The 21,689-nt window shown below is 36.8% G+C and overlaps 2 protein-coding genes across 23 annotated transcripts in view; both read left to right on the top strand.

The window, feature by feature from the left end:
* Window positions 1-101: 101 nt before the first annotated feature.
* Window positions 102-871, top strand: LOC119556079 (mitochondrial import inner membrane translocase subunit Tim8). Its single transcript, XM_037867931.1, has 2 exons — window positions 102-291; window positions 373-871. Exons 1-2 carry the CDS (start codon window positions 202-204, stop codon window positions 547-549), a joined length of 267 nt encoding a protein of 88 aa, XP_037723859.1. The 5' UTR covers window positions 102-201; the 3' UTR covers window positions 550-871.
* A 925-nt stretch (window positions 872-1,796) lies between these two features.
* The window catches only part of LOC119556076 (disks large 1 tumor suppressor protein), a 45,307-nt gene continuing 25,414 nt past the window's right edge, over window positions 1,797-21,689 (top strand). For 13 of the 22 annotated variants that reach the window (XM_037867901.1, XM_037867916.1, XM_037867915.1 and 10 more), the window contains exons 1-4: window positions 10,077-11,034; window positions 11,280-11,411; window positions 16,818-16,942; window positions 17,985-18,149. In XM_037867901.1, the coding sequence (XP_037723829.1) occupies window positions 10,134-11,034; window positions 11,280-11,411; window positions 16,818-16,942; window positions 17,985-18,149 (1,323 nt within the window). In that variant the 5' untranslated portion in view covers window positions 10,077-10,133. Of the gene's footprint in view, window positions 1,934-5,626; window positions 5,727-6,165; window positions 6,182-6,700; window positions 7,335-10,076; window positions 11,035-11,279; window positions 11,412-16,817; window positions 16,943-17,984; window positions 18,150-21,689 lie in introns of those variants that run through there. The other 9 variants (XM_037867924.1, XM_037867917.1, XM_037867906.1 and 6 more) reach the window with 7 other exon arrangements.

Genomic DNA, 21,689 nt, shown 5'->3' with positions numbered 1-21,689 from the left:
TACCAATGCACAGCAGTGTAAGCCGTGCATTATTTTAAGTAATCGATGGCTGCCTGAAAAAAACATCGGCAGCATAAAACATCGATTTTTGTTACATCTCCACTGCCACAGCTGTCACTGCCGTTTATATAACCTCAAACCTCAAAATATATAAAATTCCGGACCCCGGTTATTTAGAATTGTTCACTGAAAAATCACACCATGTCCGAATTTGAGAATCTTTCCGGCAACGACAAGGAGCTGCAGGAGTTCCTCATGATCGAGAAACAGAAGGCCCAGGTCAATGCGCAGGTGAGTCCCCCATACATTTCATACCTCCCCCAACCGATTGAATCATATAAACAATCTTGCAATTGCCATCACCTCCGCCAGATACACGAGTTCAACGAGATCTGCTGGGAGAAGTGCATCGGGAAGCCGAGCACCAAGCTGGACCACGCCACCGAGACTTGTTTGAGCAACTGCGTCGACCGCTTCATCGACACCTCGCTGCTGATCACCCAGCGCTTTGCCCAGATGCTCCAAAAGCGCGGCGGCGGCGACCTGTAGAGGCGTTTTCATGTTACCAAAACTGGAATCTGGGATCTGAGATCTGGGTATTTCGACTCCAAATCCGAATCCGGGGAGCTTCCGCCACTGTCCTACTGTTAAAGCTATATTTAAACAAAAAATTATCATGTAAGCACTTTTTTTCCGCGCTGCGTTCTGGCGCGGCCATCTGATTATGTGAACCCGTCATCCGGAATCGGGGATCCACCTTCTGGACAAGGACAAACCATAAATCCTGTACCATAACACTACTGTTTTGACGGCCCGACGCTAGCGAATCCAAAATAAATACAACTTTCGTTTTGTATGTTGAAAATGGTTACAACGTGCTAATTATTTGCTTGGCTTTTCTAAGACTCGATTTTGCCAAGCTGGCGATGTAGGAATCTTGCTAAATGCTTAGTACAAGTTGTAATAATGAGGAGTTTGCCATTGTTAAGAGGCCGAGAGTTGTCAGCTAAATACCTTTTGATTTTATCTAGAAAAAGCTTATAAGTCTTTAGGTTATTGTATTTTATTTATTGTTTCGCATTACTTTCTTGTAAGGTGTGCAAATTTTAAAGTGATGCCAAATATTTAATTATTAGTCAGATGTACTGGCTGCTTTTTTATAAACAAAAACTTGAAATGTTTTGATTAAAGAGTAGAATAAAGTTTCTTTATAACTAGACCATTGAGACCAGTAAATTTTTAGAATGGGTTGTATGCTTATCAAGCCTATTTATTCATGTTTCTACTCAAAATCAAAAAATCGTTTATTACATAATAACACTTACTCATTTATTCAACTTTAAGTTCTTTTTTGTTGAATTATTTATTAAATCCCGAATTCAATTTAAATATAACGTTTCGATATCGATAGAGTTAGGGTAGCGTTGCCACTTGCCTGGAACTTATCGGTAAATTTCCAATTGGATGTTTAGTTAATATTATTTTAATTAAAGCTAAGTAAATAAAAAACAGAGAAATATTTTAAACAAATTTTTGAAATTAATTAGTAACTAATAGGATGCAATACAATTTTCAAAACCTTCACAGTTCAATAACAAGCGTATCTGTTGATACTTAAGTTGTTTGTTTTATTTAAACTATTAGTTTCTAAAGTTATTCAACAGCAGTTCGCTTTTCTTTGGTTTATTTTAAGATTTCAGATGCTATACAACTTATTAACCGTTTCGCGCGCTGGCTTTTAAAATCAGCCCAGGACTTCTTATTGGAGTTTCTCACCTCGCGCGCCTCTGGTAACACTGTTTTCAACTAGAACTAGTGTTTCCGTGAGCAGAGCAGAAAACCGTAATATATATTCTCCAACGTGCTGCCGCTACTTATTTATATTAAACATAAAATGCCCGAAGGCTGTGCCAAACGCATGTCCTTTTTGCCAGTGAGTGTGTGTGCGTGTGTAGCATAAAACACAGTCGGTGTCGGCTTGCAGTACAAAGAAAAGTTAAAAAAAAAACAGGAAAAAAGGATCAAGTGAAGAAACATGAAAATTTACCTTGATTTGCCTGCAGGATTAAAAACGGAACATTAAACATTTTTTTTTAAGGTGCTCCTTTTTTTCGCCGTCCCTGTGTATGTGTGGTGGTTGTCTTCTGCCAGTGTGTGTGTGTGTGTATGCAAGGGATGTTGTTGTAAATACAGATGATATAAAGGAAATTGAGGAAAAATCAAATAGTTTGCCGAGCAGGCACGTGTATGTGTTTGTAACGGTACAGCAGCCAGCTGATTTTTTTTTCGTGTGTAGCACTGCAGTTGCAATCGAATCGAAATCCGGTGTGTATGTGTGTGTGTGTGCGGCGTAAGTGTGGAGCATACATAATTCACAGCATCCCTTTTTTAGTCGTTAACTTAACGGGGGGGAATTCACAAGAATGTAAGCGTGTGTGCAAATTTTCGCATTAGTATAAATAAGTTTACAATGCTCTCTTGCTCTCTCTCTCTCTGTCTCTCCATCTCTCTTCCCCTTTTGTGCATACATTATGGTGTGTATTATTTTATTGTAGTCTAGTATCTGTAATTTTTTTTGTGTGTTTCGGCTAGTCTATAAATAACACACACACCACAACGCTCGAATAATTATGCTGCGGCTGAATAATTAATCACCTCCTATCTGCGACCCAGTTTTCCGCCCGCTTTTCCCTTCGATTTTCACCGATTTGTCCCTTTTTCCTTTTCCTTTCCAATTTTTTTTTTTGTTTTTTTGACACACTCGCACTCCGGTCCACCGTCCACCGAAAACAACTACAATTACATCCACGGGCGACATGTCAAGGTCAAAAATCCGCCAGGCGAACGTCAATCCGTAACGGTTAATATCTCGCTGCAAGTGTGTGGGTCTGCGTGTGTCCGTGTGCGTGGGATTGAGTGTTTATTGCATATGCTCTCCGTTTTGCTGCATACTTTTCTGGGTCTGAATTCGCGCCTGCAGCAGGTGAATCAAAGTGTGTGTGTGTGTGTGTTGGAGTGCTTATGAGGGGGTACAGTGACCACTCACTAACAGGGAAGTCATTCTTAAACAAAGCGAATGATTATTTTTATTATGCTATAATTATTATGCCTAGGGCAATAGATACTTTTTTATATTTTTTTAGAACCTCACCACATAAAAAAATAAAATTAAATAATTTAATAAAATCGATAGGAGAATTCATTGCACAATCTTAAATGCTTGAGCTGTATAAATTTTCTAGTAAATGTTGTTTTTCATTTAAAAGAAGGAAATCGGCTAATCTTAATTGTTAAACAGTATTTTTTTAATAATATATTATTAAATTATGCCCAATAGGACTATAAGAAGGAAATCTGCTTATCTTAATTTTAAAACCGTATTTTTTAATAATATATTATTAAGTTATGCCCCGAAGAAGTAGGAAATCAGCTTATCCTAACATTTAAAAAGAATATCTTTTATTAAAATAAAATGTTAATCTATGATCAAATAGACAATTCCTAAATTCCTTCTTGTCAGCGATCACTGTAGCCATGCTCTTACATTCTCACACACATGCACACCACAAAGGACTCGAGGACCATAAAAATAGGCAATACAATTGCACACACATGCATGTGTGTGTGTGTGAGAGTATGCATATCAATTATACGACGTGTGTGCGCCCGAAAAAAAATAGAAAAAAAGTACTTCAAACGGGCGAAAGACATTAAAAATAGGAAACAAATGACGCACATAAATTAAATGTATAGAAATCCAACTCACACACTAAATCAAACGAAGTGTAGGTACACACAAAAAATAGGGGAGCTAATTTAAAAATAACCTTGACTTTAGGCTGCCTTTTAAAATGTGTATTAAACTAATGTCATTTTAATGAAAACATTTAAAAAGCATTGATCAAGATGGAAGAAAGATTCAGAGAGTCAGAGTTCTAAAAGAAAGACAGATTGATTTTAATTTTTCAAACATTTGAACAAAAAATATATATTTATTTATTTATTTACTTGGAAGAACAACTTGAAGTAGATACTTTTCGTTTGTGTGCAGGTTAAAAGATATGAACGTCTGTTGAAAATTGTCCGTGTTGGATAATAATAATAATAACCGTAATAACCGGTACGTAATTCCCAAAGGTGATTGAACCCGGCCTTCGTTACCCCCTGTTGTTGTTATTATTGCTATTATTATTATTATTATTATTCTTGTCGGTGTCTTTCTCGATGCGCGTTTCCTAGTTTCCAGTCGCTAGCACTGTTTTGGCCTCCCCTTTGCCACTTTCTTCGTCGCCCTCTCCCCTTTGTCTGGCCTTCCTGGGCGTTGTGTATTGACCCGTCTAGTTTTTCAATTGTTTTTAAGTAATTCGCGTCACTGGCGTACACAACATTAATCAAAGTGACTGGGCTTCATTTTAATACGGAGCCAAGGATCCTGTCCTGTCTGTCAAAATAATGGGTTCCCGGCAGTTAGGACTGTCGGTTTAGACATTTCCCTGCTATTTATGGCAAATTGTTAAATAATTCCATCCATAAGTGACATCCAACAGTTGTTGTTTTGAGGAAAATGACACGCTTCCTTGGGCTACCAAGGATTAGACTTATTAATATTATGCTAGCAGAATGCAGTCCTCAAACCTATTGACCCCTTTTAAAAATCAGGCTAACTTTATGGAGATGTTTTCAATTTGTATTTAAAAATTATCTGAACACCTTATCTTTAAAACATAAAAACATCGTTTCAAGCTAAGCCCCAATAAATCGTTTTAGGCTTAAACAACTTTTCTTATGATTTGGCTTCCTGTCAATTACCAAGTTCGAGACTGCCCTAACTGATTCTGAGTTGTGTGGTTGTTTTATTTATTTTCTGTATAAACACATTTCCGAGAGTTTAATAATATTGCTTATATTGCAATATCACGACGGTCGGCACGTTTGTTTTGTTTAGAAATTGTGGAAAAATATATAGGTCATGTATATATAATGAGATTTTTCGTATATGTAAGAGATCAACAGAGCAGAAACAAACCTAGTAAAATGAAAATATTAATAAATTATTTAATAGCTTTATGATATAGCTACTGGGAAAATGTATGACATCTTGTTTATTTTATTTGAAAACAATTTCTTTGGCCATTACAAAAATATTAAAATTCTAAATTCTATATCGATTATAAATATTATTACTTTATTTTATTAGAGAACATTTTTATTTACTATTTGTTAAAGACAATTGTTACTTCTTACTTATAAATATATCTCGCGCAGAGGGTTCAACCTGTAAGATATTTATTTTATGAGCTAATATTTAGTTGGCAACGTAATAATGGTGCGAAAAAAACACGAACCATTAGCACGTGGGCCACATTCTCGTTTGTTTCGCTGAATATTGACCAAAAACTAAGGCAAAAGTTTCAGTTATTTTTGATTATCTCGCGTTGGCAACTTTTGAAAGGAGCAAGAAAGGCATCCGACAGATAAATAGATAGATGTATATATATATTCTATCTGGTGTCTGTAGTATATGCAAACGCTAATTGTTGGACCGACGACTGAGAATCGCTCGGGATTCCCGGTCGGAAAGAGAAAGGTGGCCAAGAGAGGAGCGGAAGCAGCGGCAGAGCAGGCAAAGCAGAGGGCCAAAAGCAGAGCACCGTTATTGCCTCAGTTGGACGTGTGTCTGTGTGCGGTGCGGGTGTGCGGCGATTCGGAATTTCGACCTGGCCAATGTAACAAGTTATCAAGTCAAAGCCCGAACAAAAAACAAAAGAAAATAACTCCCCCAACTTTGACATTTCAACTCTACCTCCACTGCATTCGTTTCCCCCGTATTTGGAAGCTCTTCTTTTTTCTTTATTTTTTTTTTGAGTGAAACTAGAGCAATTGCACAAAAAAACATTTCGCTGATATAGCAAAAAAGCAGCCAGCACTCACACAGACTGGCGAAAATATGTAAATAAAATCAGCTCGACAATAGCGATCGCGAAACAAACGGCCAGACGAGAATTTCGACATCGCCGCGACGCTATTTGTTTTTGCCTCTTCAATTTTTCTTATTTCCCAAATATGAGTGTCTGAAAAAAACACCAAAAACAGTGGTCACTAAAAAAAGCATCTATCCTGTTTTTAAAAATAAATGGCTCTTATGCTTTAAACTTTGATTTATAGACTACAAAACAAATGGGTAAATTTGTTTAAGTAATGTGTAATGATCAATACCATGTCAATACATTACCATTTGAATTTATTATTTAAGATATGTGAGATTTTTTTAGGTCTTTCAATAAGTGTATTTTCAAAATGGTTTCCAAAAAGTGTATTTTTTAATATTAATATATTATCTTCAACAAAAATTCAATAATTTTTTTAAAGGTTTCGAATTTTTTTTTATATTTAATAGTGTTTATGAAATTCCCTTAAATGAAAAACACTTTTCCTCAGTTTCTTAAACGCAAGTCTAATATCTTTAAATTTAAAAGAAAAGCTGGATGCTTGCCGTATACAAAATACTTTTAAAAATGCCCCTTAGCGAGTTACCACTGTACTTTTTTCGCTGCAATCGGAAGCGTATTTCACTGCGCCCGTGTGTGTCTGCAATTTTCGTAAATTTTTTTTTTATGATTATACAACAAAATTTGTTTTGATGAATAAATCCAAAAGAGCATTGTTTTTCAACCTTTTTATTTTGTCTTTCGCCCTCTAGATGGTGGATGGAATTCTAGAGTAAAGTAAAGTGAACCAAAAAAAGGCAAAAAACGATCTGTGTTTTTTTTTCGTGTTGGTGCTGTGTTGTGAAGAAGATAGAACGACATTTCGATGATAGCCGAATTTCAAGTGCAATATAAAAGCCATAGAACCGGAAGTAGACGAGGAGCCACTGAGATGTGAAATTCCGAAAAGAAATCGAGAGAAAACGCACACGTCAATGTAACCACAAAACTGCCCCAAAAAAAAACAAAAAACTGAAAGCGCAAAATTAAAAGCAAATCTCCAACTTCGTTTGAAAGCCAAAATACAACAATATTTGTACATAAAACACACCACCATATACTATATACAAAAATATTATATATATATCAAATATATATATATATATGTATATGTGCCCGCAGAACTAAAAAAGGACGAACGAAAAGCCAAAGCGATTTCCCCGCATAATTCCACTCGAAAGCGACTCCAGTAAATTCTCAAAATTGCGACCCACGCTTTTCCGAGTTCGGCGGCGTTGAACCACACTCAAAGCTGCTGCACCACCGCCATTTCCGCTGCCATTTCCACCAGCACCACCATAAATAGTAGCAGAAACACCGCTCACAGAATGCCAGTGAAAAAGCAAGGTAAGCGGAAAATTGCACTCTTATTCTCCCCTTTTTTTCAGTTTTCCACTATGCATATATCACTCTTCAGCGTTACGTAGAAATCCATTTAATTGGCTGCCCCATGAATGGTGCTATAGTTAGAACTGTGCATAGTTCAAGGAGTAGGTTATGGTATTTGATATAATAACTTAAAACAAATGCAATATATAAAAATAGGTACCATATCCAGCATAGTATTGTTTTAAGTATGTACACACTAATCAACTTTTGGGTAAAACTTACCAATATACTAGTTAAATGGTTCCAACCCATCGAATTGTCAAATTGACCAACGAAATTGTTACTCTCCCAACAACAAAATACACAATTTACCATTTTGTGGTAGTTTTACTGTTAAATAGTAAGCAGAGACATAATAAAATACAAGCACTAATTTTAATAGTTTTTAACCTTTTATTTATAGTTGCGTAACTATCCTTATTGGTACATTTTACCCCATAACAATTTTTTGTGTAGGTACTTTTTTACTAATATATTTTGTCCCTAACAATCTATGTAGTTACAATTTGCAGTACAACATTTTTGTAATAGACTTTAGGCAATAGTAAATTGATTTACGGAAAAGCTTTAAACTGTTTTTACAGTTACGTAACTATCCTTATTGGCTAATTTTACCCCATAACATTTTGTTTGTATAGGTACCTTTTTATACCCGTTACTCGTAGAGTAAAAGGGTATACTAGATTCGTCGGAAAGTATGTAACAGGCAGAAGGAAGCGTTTCCGACCCTATAAAGTATATATATTCTTGATCAGGATCACTAGCCGAGTCGATCTAGCCATGTCCGTCTGTCCGTCTGTCCGTCTGTCCGTCTGTCCGTCTGTCCGTCTGTCTGTCCGTCCGGATGAACGCTGAGATCTTGGAAACTATAAGAGCTAGGCTATTGAGATTAAGCGTGCAGATTCCTGAGCTTCTTACGCAGCGCAAGTTTGTTTCAGCAGAGTGCCACGCCCACTTTAACGCCTACAAACCGCCCAAAACGGTGGCTCCTACAGTTTTCATGCTAGAATAAAAATTTTAACTGAAATGTATTGTTCCCGTCAATACCTATCGATTGACCCAAAAAAAAGTTTGCCACGCCCACTTGAACGCCCACAAACCGCCCACAAACTTCAAAAAATCGTAAATATGAACGAGAATATCTCGGAAAATATCAAAGATAGAGAAATGGGATTTCAGATTTAGATTCCGTAGGCTTGAGCGCAGCGCAAGTTTGTCACGCGAATATGCCACGCCCACTCTAACGCCCACAAACCGCCCAAGCCTGTGGCGCCCACAATTTTCATGCTAGATACAAAATTTTAACTGAGATGTATTGGTCTTGTCAATACCTATGGATTGATTTAAAAAAAAGTTTGCCACGCCCAATCTAACGCCCAAAACGCTTTAATCGGTCTACCGCCGGTAGGTGGCGCATTTGCTGCTTGCATATCTCCACTTTCCTTTGGTCCCTTTAGCTGAGTAACGGGTATCTGATAGTCGAGGTACTCGACTATAGCGTTCTTCCTTGTTTAGTAATATATTTTTTAAAGTGTCCCTAACAATCTATTTACTTACAAATAGCAGTACAACATTTTTGTAATAGACTTTAGGCAATAGTACATTGATTTGCGGAAAAGTTTTAAACTGTATGCACACGAAAGTTGGTATTAGTTTTTCAATTGTAATTTTAGTAGATCATTTAACTTTTTAGGTGGCAGCAAAAGTTTACCAAAAAAGTTGTCTTAATTGCTTTTGATGGGACTTTGGCCATATAAATGCATCCAACTGCTTTAGAACCTCTATAAAAAAAACTAAATTAATGCAGACAAAGAATTTTATTTGATTATGTCACATACAAATCATATTTGGGCAAATGAAATGGCCAAAAACCAACAAAGAGCGGGGAAGAAAAACAGAAAAACCGAAAGAAGAGTGGCACAAAAGCTGTAAAAGTCGGAAAATGGAATGGGAAAATGTTTTTGGGTATGGTGATGGGTATGGGGATGGGTTCGGGGATGCCAGCAGCCTCGCAAATGGTCAGTGAAGGTCATCGTCGGCGTTTGACGCGTGCTGGGGACATCAAACTACGGACATACAGATACATTCTGGGTTTAAATATACATATTTTGGGGTGTCTGTGTTTGCTGGGGGGGCCACAATGCGACTCGATTATAATAATAAATTATGTGTTTAATTTTTTGGCAAACATTAGACGAACGACCAACGTCGACCAGCGACAGGATGGGACTTGACCCCTGACCTCTCCGAAAGAGGGACAACAAACTATGTGCAAAAAAATGTCCATTAGAATCTTGTCTAATTGCAAATTGGTGTAGAGCATGTTTTAGCAATCAGTTCGGCTTACTTAATTGGAGAGCACTTGTAAAATTCTAAAAGTAGATATACCTCAGTAAATTTGTTACTGAATTAATTGGATATTGATTAAGTAAAAGTGGTTGGAATAATTCAAAAGCATTTGTAATTCTTTACCGTTTGTAAACCTTTAAAAGCATATGGAACTTTAGAGCTCCTAACCCACATTTAAAGCAACAGGCACTAAGATAATTTGTACTTAGTGTGTTTAAGGCAAAACAAGAAACATGAAAGGGCCAAACAGAACGAGAAACATGTTTAAAAAGCGTCAATCTTTATTGATTTATCGGCGGTAGCAGCCCCCGAACTATGGGCATTATAAAGCTCAAAAGTCGGGCCAGTTGAGTGCGATACTTGGACCCGAAGAGAGGTCTACATTGCGCTATTGCTGGTCCGCTTAAAATGGATTCAGACACGGACTCGGATCGGGAGAAGAGCAGCGATCCCAACGAGGGTCTGCTGAGCAGCGATGACAAGACCTTCCATGACGATGACGAGCCCGAGGAGGATTCTTCCCCCGCGGACGATGAGGAGGAGCCCGAAGAGGAGTCTTTGCTGCCGCCGAAGAAAGCGCAGATTCGTGCAGAAGACCAGCCGCCATTGGTGGTTCTGGTTCAGTCATCGGCGGAAGCCATAGAAGTGCCTGAAGAAATCGATGATATCAATCGAGCAATACCCATTACAGATGCTGATATAGAGAAGGAACCTCAAAGAGAATCTCAAGTGGAAACCGAAATCGATCCCGAACCCCTGAAGTGTCCCACTTCCCTACGCGATAGTGTCCGCGAATCCGTTGAATGCTTCTATTCGGCTCAGGATCTCTTGGAATACGGACACTTACTATCCTCCACCTCGATGGTTCGAACGCCGGATGTGGAATCCGGGTATTTTGAGAAGTCCGAGAGTGATGCCTCGCGAGATGAGTGGGAGGGTCCTTCGTCCTCTTCCTCGGGCGCAGCTCGATGCCGCCTGCTGTCCGGAATTTCCGGACTCTCCGTCTCCTCATCCAGTCGACATAGTGCCGAGGGTTTGCGAATGGAACTGAGTCGTTTCCGCACCATCATCGAAACCCTCGAGCGGGAAAGTCTCGAGAAATCGCAGTCGGAATTGCAGTTAAAGGCCAAGCCGAAGGCTAAACCAAAGCCCAAGCAGAGATCCCATATTCTGGAATCGGCAGGGGAGAGTGGTTCGGATCAGGGTTCGGAAAAGGGTTCCGAGCGGGGCTTCTGGTCAACGGTTTTTGGACAGGCGGGTCTGGAGATCAGCCAGGATGAGGAGGAACGAATTGCGGAGATACAAAGTAGTTAGTTTCTGGCCCCCTAACTATCCCAACCATATCTTTAAAAATATAATCTTTTTAATATATTATAAAGAAACTAAAAAATTGCATTATGGTCTAGGACCAGTAAAGGAAAGACATGGTTTAAAACGATCAAGAAGCATAGGCATATAATATTTAAGTAAATTAAGTTTTGGCTTGTAAATTTGATAAAAAAATATTTTTTATATACCTTATATACTGATCATATTATTTTCTATATTTTGCAGAAGCTCATCGGGCTCTCGAGCTGCTCGAGGATTATCATGCCAGACTTTCTGAGCCGCAGGATCGGGCGCTGCGTATTGCAATCGAACGCGTTATACGCATATTTAAATCTCGCTTGTTTCAAGCGCTGTTAGGTAAGTAATCGACTTGTAAATCTATCGATAAATTCGATATTTAGTCTTTTCTTCGGTATAATTAACTATAAGGGCCTAAATACTTATAAATGTTAAAATAATTCATCAGTGTAAAACTTTTTGTATAAAGTCGGACTATTATAAACTCCCTGATGGCCGCCCACAGTGGTAAATATGCGTACCCAAGTACAGCGTAAAATAAGAGTTAACCAAGCTCATCATCATCATATTGATTTCAAAACTTTAAACTCAAACAAAGTTGCCAACTTGCAGGCCAAGATTGTTAGAAAGTGGTTGATGAGCCGGAAAGATCCTTGAAAAGTAGTTCTTATCTGTACAGTTGCCTATCGACTATCGATTTTTTGTCGGGCTCTTCTTGTTGGAAATTATTTTCACTTGACAAGCAGCAGCAACACAAGCAGCAGCAACAAAGGGAAGAGCAACAACAGAACAGCGACAGTAAAACGATAATATTGCATGGGATTTGGGTCAAATAGCACAAGCAGCGCAGCAATTGAAACAGCAGGCGTCCAACAGTAATGCGGGTAATTTAGCTTTTTTCACAAAATCTGGTTGTTCTCAAAGATCAATAAAAAAGCTGGTTACTTTTTCAATCAGAGTCTAGAGATCCTAACTATCTCGAAAATCTGGCTAGCTTGCATTGAGGGATATCTTTAATATTGTATCTATAATCTTAAAATATTTTCCAGATCTTTATATCTATTATAGAGATAGCTACTAAATTTTGAATTGTCCTTAATTCCTTATTTTAGAATCTTGATATATTTTAGTAACCTAACCATATCCGGTTCCAACGATATATGAAGGATATCAGCTAAAAACCGGTGTAGTGCGAAAGTATATCCATATATATTTCAAACACTTTTAAAATGTTTTTGGTGAACTTATGAGATTTATCTGGATTAAGTTTTTAGCTTGTGCTGGATTTTTGGCAGCGCTGATTTGAATTTTTTCTCGCCCATTTCTTTCGGTATCCGTATCCCCGTCTCGCTCCCTGTCCATACGTCCATCCATTTTGAGACGGGCGGTTGGTCTGCAGTTGTCTGTTCGGCGGGTTCTGCCTGTTGTATAATTTGCAAAAGTTCTGGCTCCCCGTCTCTTTCTAACCCCCCCCCCCATTCCCCGTCTCTTTCGCTCGCACTGTGTGCCCCCTGCCAACGTACTATTCTATTGGCCCCCTGGGTGCAAAATGTGTTGCCCGCTGTCAGTGGCAGTTGCATAATCCTTTTCGTTTCGCTAGAGTCCTCTTTTCCTTCTCATTCTGCTTCTTCTTCTCCATTCTATCCCGCCGGTGCTTCCTCTTCCTCTTCTCCTGTTACGGTTACCGTTACAGTTTCAGTGGCTGCGCTTGGCGTGTCAGAAATGTTAAACGGCTAACAAGCACACACAAACTGAAATGCAAACAAGCCAAACACGTGACACGTTGGAAAGCAGGAGCTTTTATATGGCTAAGCATTTGGGTGGACCCAAATTTAGGTAACCACCTGGTCACACTTCCACCAAACGTGATCAGTCATGCTTGAGGCTGGAAGAGTCGATATGTTATCGATCACTATTTGATAACAATTTTAAATGAAATACATCTCTGAAATCGTCTTACACCTAAATATCTCAGTAATCAAATGCTCTAAAAAATTGTGATAATGTAAATTGGAGGAAAGTGGGCTTATAACCTTGAATTAAAGTAGCTACTAAGGTCCATCCTCTGAATTTGAGGTGTGTGTGTGCGTGTGAAATAATTAACAAGGTATTAGCCGCATCCCAACACACGAAACACGTGAGTGTGGGTGTGTTTTGGGTATTATGTTAAACTTTAGGTTGGGTTTCAATCCCTAGCTGCCTCTCTCTCTCTCGCTTTTGTGGAAAACATTTGCATTGAATCTGTTGTGCTCTTATGACACGGTACAATTATTAATTGTGTCTATGGTCATACAAATTCAGTTAGATTACAATTGACGTTAAAACTGAAAACATTAAAGTCTGGACAACACTGCGTATGCGTAATATTTTCTAGATCTCTCTTAAGCGTTGATAAATCTTAGTTTAATATTTATTTTCACAGTTTTAGCTTTCAGTGTTATACGGGCACAACAATTGGCACTCAAGTTGAAGCGAAGGATAGAGATAAGGATGCGCCAGGGGTTGTGTTGGGGTGTGAAAGGTCATGAAGAGCCATGTGCGGGCCAAAATCCCAATTTAATTGGCCTAGAATTCGAATCATGTGCAGCATACTTACATTTACATACACAAAAGGTACAATTGCGGTAGAAATAATAGTATCAATGTACAGAAATAGATTAAAACAAGTGTTGGGATATATTTCTGTGCTGAATAGTAAAGAAACACAATTCTGTTCTATATAACAGTTTTAATTTTTGAAAAAGTTTAAAAATATATTAAAGTTCCGAAAGAACAAAGTATAATAAAATAACCAATCCATTGAAAAAAAGGATATATTTTTCCGTTTATTTTTAAAGAATTCTGCTCTTTATTCGAACTCTGCAAATTGTTGTTAATTTATAAATTATTACCTATGCAAATCTTAAAGATATCGCCACTAATATTTTCCCCGCAACTGTAGATATTTGAATACATATGCAGATATAATGTGGATACATTTTAAGGGGTCTTATCGATTTCCTGGAATTCCCCACAGCGAGATAAAACGAGAGATGGCGTAACCTGAAGTTTAGCATCTTTTTTTTTCATCGCCATTGGCATTCAGCTGAGCCAAGCTAAAAAATGTTGGCAAAACAAAAATAAAAACAAAAACCGAGGGAAACAAAGCAGAACACAAATTGAAGAGGCAATCATGGGTGGGAGGAATAACAATGCTTATGAAGCCATTTACAGGAAGCATTCCGATAACTCAGTTTAAGTTCAAGTGGCCAAATCGATTGCATAACGCATAGAAGTGCCAATGCTTATGTGTACTGTACATACAGTAGTCTCTCGGAAAAGAAAATCTAAAATATGTATTTTCTATCTTTAATGGGTGGAAAAATTAAAAGAAATTCAAAGAGGGTACTTATATATACCAAAGACTTTTTTTTTGTTTAATGAAATAAATTAATATCTTAAGTTTTTCATAGATCTATTGACTTTATTGAGATATGGTAAACTATTTAATTAATCATATAAGATTTGTACTTTACTTGTGAATACGTTTTTGCAAGGTTTCCTTTTATAAACCAAGTTTCAAAATATTTTTAACATGTTTCCAATTTTATGAAATGATTTTATATTTTGTTTTTTTTAATGGCTAAATAAATTCTTTATAAAATTGTCTGTGTTTTGCGTATTTTAAATATATTGGCTCGAAGTGCCTGGCGAATTTCCCCAGGGAAACCATTAGTTTTCGAGGGAGCTGTACTTTATGTACACACATTTCAATGACTGCGAGTACTTTTCCATGCAGTATTGGTGGCATAGCAATGCCCCATGGAATTCAATGCTCCTGCCCTCTCTTTCCCCCCTTCTGCGACCGTCTCCTTCCCTCTTTTGGAGCTGTCGGGCACAGGAAATTAAATGGGCGCCATGGATTTCGTTTGAATTTTATTTTTTGTCCAGTTTTTTTTTGGTTCCGAGTTTCAGTTGAATTTTAGTTTCCCCCACCCATTTGGGCCACTTGACTGCTGTTAAGGCGAAACATATTGGCAGGCGGCATATGGGTATATGCATATATGTACCATATACAAGGACTGCCACGCCCCCACTTTCAGTACGCCCCTTCCGCTGTCAGTGGCAGCGTCAGTTTGCATTGAAATGTGTGCATTTAAGATGCATTCTGACAGTTTCTGATTTCCGCTTCTCTGGGAAAAGCTGTTCAATGACTGTATGACACTGTAATAATTTAAGCATAAAAGCCCGTTTCACACTGAAATCACTAATGAATTTAAAGCTGGCAGTTAAATAATGAATGAGTTAGAGGCTGTTAGAAAACCCATTGGTATTTGAATAAACTATTGCTTAAAAAAAAGAGTTAAGGCTATGGTAAAAATGACTCCAATATTTAATAGGAAAAATATATGAAGTGAATCAAAGTCTAACAAGTTTCAAGTCGAAGGACCCGTTAGCTAGTATTTATTAAATTCATTCATTTATTATTCATATTTTCATATGAATATATGAACTAGCATTGTTTACTAAATTAAATTGGTTAAAAAATGTTTAAAATGTTTAAAAAAATGTCTTATAATGCTGTCTAACAGACTTCAAGATAAGTCATAGAAATTTCCTTAAATAAATAATTTTTTCTGGGCATTTTGAACTTTTTCAATGCATTTTTTCCAGTGCATTTCACTACAAGTTAACTACAAAATCCCGTCTGAGCCTTCGATCCGTTTGTTTATTCGTTCGACTGCACTTCAGTTGCTCGTTATCGTTACTCAATGTGCTCAGTTTTATTAACCGCACTGTCACTTTTATTCCCTGTTTGTTTTCACAATAAAAGAATCCGTACTGTTCGGGTGTGAAGGAGTTAATTATTCATCTCTCTCGGGCTTGAGTGTGGTTTTTCTTTTCCGCTGAGTAGGCAAGCGAGAGAAGTCCGATTTAAAGGCCCTCGGACCGGACATATTCATAAAAGAGGATTATTGCCAGCAGCTGAAGAAATAAACCGAGATACAGTGTGGTCATTTCGAAAAGCTTGGACCAATAGCTTTTTCTGAGGTAAGGGATTTGATTTTCGGTTGTTGCTGTCACAATGTCTAATCTATTTTCTTTCACTTCAGAATTCAAATATCAATGGAATACTAATAAGGACTCTTTTCAATTTATTTTTGGAGCTCTGCACTTATGAAAGGATTTAAGAAATCATTGATCTGTTAATTAATTAAGGACAGAGCGAAGCTTATATTCCCAATTTTTGTATAACTTAAGAAGGCAGTGTCATTTTGGTTTTTATTTGCAGAAATAACTTAAACAGTTACAATTTTATTACAATACGAATATTTCTAAGATCTCAGATGCAACTATTTGAAAAGGCTAACCAATAAAAATGTTGTTGAAATTGTATTGTTTATTTAAAATTCGATTATATAAAACATGTATCCAAGACATCAAGATTATCTTTGGAATTTTAATAGAACTAAAAAAAATAAACCTGTAATGATCTAGAATCATCTTGTAAGATTTATAAATGTCTAAAAATTGTATACCTTGTGTTCTATGTAGATGTCCTAGCAAAAATGTCAAGTGTTTTAAAATGTTTTAGTACTTAAAAAATAAAATGTAAATGCCTTTTCTGTAACAAGAACTTTAGTTTACTTATCACGGGCTTATGTATTTTATTTGACTGATATATTCTACAAATTATGCTGTGAACTAGTTTTAAGGTCAATAACAATAACATATATAATAATAGAGGACTATTTTCCATTTCAGATATACAAGAATTCTATGAATTGACATTATTGGACGACTCGAAGAGCATACAGCAAAAGACAGCGGAAACCTTGCAAATTGCAACCAAATGGGAGAAGGACGGACAGGCCGTTAAAATAGCCGATGTGAGTAGGATCCTCGGGGACTTCACTTTGCTACATAGAACTAGAACGTTACAAATCCAGGATTGAAACTTATTTTTGGGGGAGATGTGAATGAATTCGTATCCCCAATTAGACAATATGTTTCTTCCCGATTAGAAAGACCTTAGATTTTCGTTTCAATATCATTACGTGTCATTTCAACAAACTTAATTCATCTGTTAAGATCTCATCCCTTCTCTATATATATTTAAGTTTAAAGTTTCGCTTCAAGATAAGCTCCTTTCTTAACCATATGTTTATGCTTTAAAATATCTCTCTCCCTAAATTATTTTTTAAAACAATCTCCTCCACATTGTACTGTTGTTGATCTGTTAATTTTTGAGTATGGGATTTTATTTCTAGATCCGTTAAACTCCCATTTATGTACTCTACCCCTGTTTGGACCAGTAACCACTTGCTTACACTAGTCATTTGTTTATACTCTACTTAATAATGTTTTTTCTTCCTCTCGAAATTTGAGAAAATATTTTCTTTTGCCTAATGATTATATTTCTAATTCTATTCTATTACCCTATACTGACCCTATACGATCTTCCTGTTTCAAGCTTTGTTTCAATATGAATTCAATTCTTCAGGTTGTCCCTTTACGTTAACATAGCTCTTCCTCATAGTTGTGTTTTGCAATATTCAGTTGTTTGCCTGTTTCTCTAAGAATTTTATATATCCCTTAAGGATCAGTGCATTTTCTAGAGATTTAAAAAACTATTAAAAAAAAGTGTCCATAAGTATGCAATAATATATTTTATATGCGAAACCCAATGAGAAATTTGTTCCGTCTTGTTTTTAGCTTATTTCCTTTATATTAGTTTTGAATTACTAGAGGTTTTTAAGGGACCCCTGATTATTTCTAGATTCAAGTTCCAATTGTTTATATCTTCTGTTTCGGCGTTGTTTTCATCTCACTCGATCTGCTCTACTCTATACTGTTATCTGTTCTTCTCTTCTTCCACTCCACGCCTACTACTAATACTACTACTACTTACTATACCTGAATATCGCACAGTTTATCAAAACTTCAAATTTAAATCGCAATTGCGCCTATGAGTTTAACAACGACGCCTCATCCAATCAAACCAACCAATCAACACTCAATCAGAATCAGATCGCAAATAATGTGAGCGCCCAGGCCCTCAGCAGAACATTTAAGAGTGAATTGGAAGAGATCTTGGTAAGATACACACTGCATACATCTCATTAAGACCATAATCATATATTCTATATACATCTGGCATTGCCACTAACTCTGGTACAAGTTATTCCACAAGGTTCTTTAGCAAACATAGGGTTTTATGAAGATATTAGGTATATTAGGTCTCATTATATTTTTATACCCGTTACTCGTAGAGTAAAAGGGTATACTAGATTCGTCGGAAAGTATGTAACAGGCAGAAGGAAGCGTTTCCGACCCCATAAAGTATATATATTCTTGATCAGGATCACTAGCCGAGTCGATCTAGCCATGTCCGTCTGTCCGTCTGTCCGTCTGTCCGTCTGTCCGTCTGTCCGTCTGTCTGTCCGTCCGGATGAACGCTGAGATCTCGGAAACTATAAGAGCTAGGCTATTGAGATTAGGCGTGCAGATTCCTGAGCTTCTTACGCAGCGCAAGTTTGTTTCAGCAGAGTGCCACGCCCACTCTAACGCCCACAAACCGCCCAAAACTGTGGCTCCTACAGTTTTCATGCTAGAATAAAAATTTTAACTGAAATGTCTTGTTCTCATCAATACCTATCGATTGACCCAAAAAAAAGTTTGCCACGCCCACTTGAACGCCCACAAACCGCCCACAAACTTCAAAAAATCGTAAATATGAACGCGGATATCTTGAAAAATATCAAAGATTGAGAAATGGGATTTCAGATTTAGATTCCTTAGGCTTAAGCGCAGCGCAATTTTGTCACGCGAATATGCCACGCCCATTAGAACGCCTACAAACCGCCCAAACCTATGGCGCCCACAATTTTCACGCTAGATCAAAAATGTTAACTGAAATGTATTGGTCTTGTCAATACCTATCGATTAATCCAAAAAAAACTTTGCCACGCCCACTCTAACGCCCACAACGCTTAAATCTGTCTACCGCCGGTAGGTGGCGCATTTCAATCTCGCTTTGCTGCTTGCATATCTCCATTTTCCTTTGGTCCCTTTAGCTGAGTAACGGGTATCTGATAGTCGAGGTACTCGACTATAGCGTTCTTCCTTGTTTATCTTATCTCCGTATACAACAGTCTCTCTTTAAAGTTATACTTTATTAATATATATTATATCTCGATAAAACAAAGTTTCTCCTTTGACGAAAGTTTTTTTTTTTTAAATTTGGTATAAAGTTAAGTTTTTCAAACAAAGTTGTTATCACCACAACAATTTTATTAATGTTGAACTAATTGGTAGCGGGGAAAAGTTTTTTAATTTAAGTTTCCTGAAAGGATTCCTGTAATAATGAGATATTTAATTTTCTTAAAGCAAGCTACTGTTGTAAAAATCTTAATTATGCGAATAAATGGGTTAATATCCGTCCCATTAAAGTGGAGACCCTTTTAGCCCCTGCAGTCGATGCAGAAAAATCGAGGCCACAACCATTAGGTGGCCCACAGCTAATTGAAATCTCTCGAACATGTCCCAGGACCCAAGCACGTGGTGAGTGGATGGAAACGGACGGGAGTGGTGCTCAATCCGTGAGAGAGCCGGTTGAATGTCCTTACGGCCAGATGTCCCTTAAAAATTGCTGCGGCTTAAGTGGCTATGACGACCGGTGTACCCCATTCCCATTCTAAGCCATCAATCGGGGCACTTGGATAGATTAGTAGATTCGTATGCGGGGAAACGATACCCTATACAAGGAAACATAAAGTAAAAAAAAATATTTTTTTTTTATTTTTTAAGAACTATTCTAGAATTCTAAAATACTTGGTCGTTAAACATATTTTGAAAAACTTAAATACATGTAAATATTTTTTACGAGTAGTAAAATTATTTTTACAAATAAAAATTAATTGTTTGAAATATTTAGAAGAATAACAGGATATCAGAACAAATTATTTGCTAGCTAAAATTCGTTGAATATTAAAAAAGAACCAACCCTAATGAAATTGGATATTTAAAAATGGTTTAGTCATGAAAAAAATTATAACTTTAAATTTAAGTTTAAAATATAAAGCAACTACAACCAGAAAAATATAGAAAGCAATCATCCTTTTAAGAAACTTTTAAGGACTTTTTATTAAATTCTTTATAAATTGCTCCTTTAAGTCTTATGATTGTAATGCTCGTAAGGATAGAACATTTAGCTTCCATTCCAACGCTGAAAGTGTAGATCTATAGGATACATCAAGATAAGATACATCCCAAGACACTTTTAAGAACATTTTTTTTATTTGAATTCCTTATAAATTGCTCCTTTAAGTCTTATGATTGTTATGCTCGTAAGGATAGAACATTTCGGTTCCATTCCAACGCTAAAAATGTAGATCTATAGGATACATCAAGATAGGATACATCCTAAGACACTTTTAAGGACTTTTTTTATTGAATTCCTTATAAATTGCTCCTTTAAGTCTAATGATGGTTATGCTCGTAAGGATGGAACATTTAGGTTCCATTCCAACGCTGAAAATTTAGTTCTATAATGAATTGAGGGGTAATCCAATGTCGAATCTTTTGCGTTTCGGTTTAAGGTGATTGATGTCGCTATACTATACCTACACATTAAAAAGAAAAGCAGGAGCAGACACAAAGGCTCAGATTTCCAACCTTTCGCTTTCGCTTTCTCCGACTGCTGCCGTCCCGCTCTCTCCGATTGCTGCCGTCTCGCTTGCACCCACTGGCCGCTCGGCAATTTACTTTGTTTGTTGTCCTTTCGCGCCCACTTTTTTGTTTTTGCTTCTTGTTGTTTGTCGCCTGGGACATGCGTACTAAAAATCGGAGGGTCGTCAAGTCGTCGAGTCGTGAAATTCAGAAATCGTGAAATCGTGCAACCGTTCAACGCTCATCGGAACGGCGAAATTGCGGAACGGTGGTACGTCACAAATCGGCCAACGGTAAACGATGGGCGGCAGACGAACGGTAAACTGTTGACGGGTACAGTGGGTCCTGGCTGTTGGTAAACCTCTGGTCTTTGTGTATTTTTTATTTTATCATTTATAAATGGTATATACCTTTCAAGATTTCAAATCACTTGTAAAGGTGCCTAAAAGTAGGCTTTTATTTTTTTTTGGTCAAGAAATCCAATGATAAATGATAAAAAGAAAAATATATATTCCTTCCCTTGCTATTTCTATTAGCTTTATATTTATTAATCAAAGTTCTAACTCATTTGAGATTAAAAAAATAATTTATTTTTAATAGGATTCTTTTTTGATGAAGAGGTTCAAATAAAACATTGAATCTTAAGATTCCTTCCCTTATTATCTGCGTTAACTCTTTATTTCTTAAACAAAGTTCCAACACATTTTGGATTAAGTATAAGTCTTATAAAGGATTCTTTTTTTGATGCAGAGATAAAGAAAAATATAAAAATGTATACAAACTCTATAAATAAGAACATTTTAAATAAGGGAATATTAAAAGTATATTACTTTTTGGTGTTTATTTATAACTAAAAACTAAAAGTTATATATAAAAAAAAATATAGGATGCCTTATTTTTTTAACTTATTTAAAAATTCATATGTTTTACAGGCTTAGGAAATTTATTTTATTTTTCCAAAACGAG

The sequence above is a fragment of the Drosophila subpulchrella genome, chromosome X (assembly GCF_014743375.2).
Source record: "Drosophila subpulchrella strain 33 F10 #4 breed RU33 chromosome X, RU_Dsub_v1.1 Primary Assembly, whole genome shotgun sequence".
Taxonomy (NCBI): Eukaryota; Metazoa; Arthropoda; class Insecta; order Diptera; family Drosophilidae; genus Drosophila; species Drosophila subpulchrella.
Note: the sequence above shows the minus strand (reverse complement) of the source record. Positions and strands in the feature narration are given on the sequence as shown.

Excerpts from the sequence above, each read along its gene's own strand:
- LOC119556079 (XM_037867931.1), top strand. The coding sequence starts at position 202 with ATGTCCGAATTTGAGAATCTTTCCGGCAACGACAAGGAGCTGCAGGAG. Across the intron at positions 292-372 it reads AGGCCCAGGTCAATGCGCAG|ATACACGAGTTCAACGAGAT; the intron begins GTGAGTCCCCCA and ends CACCTCCGCCAG.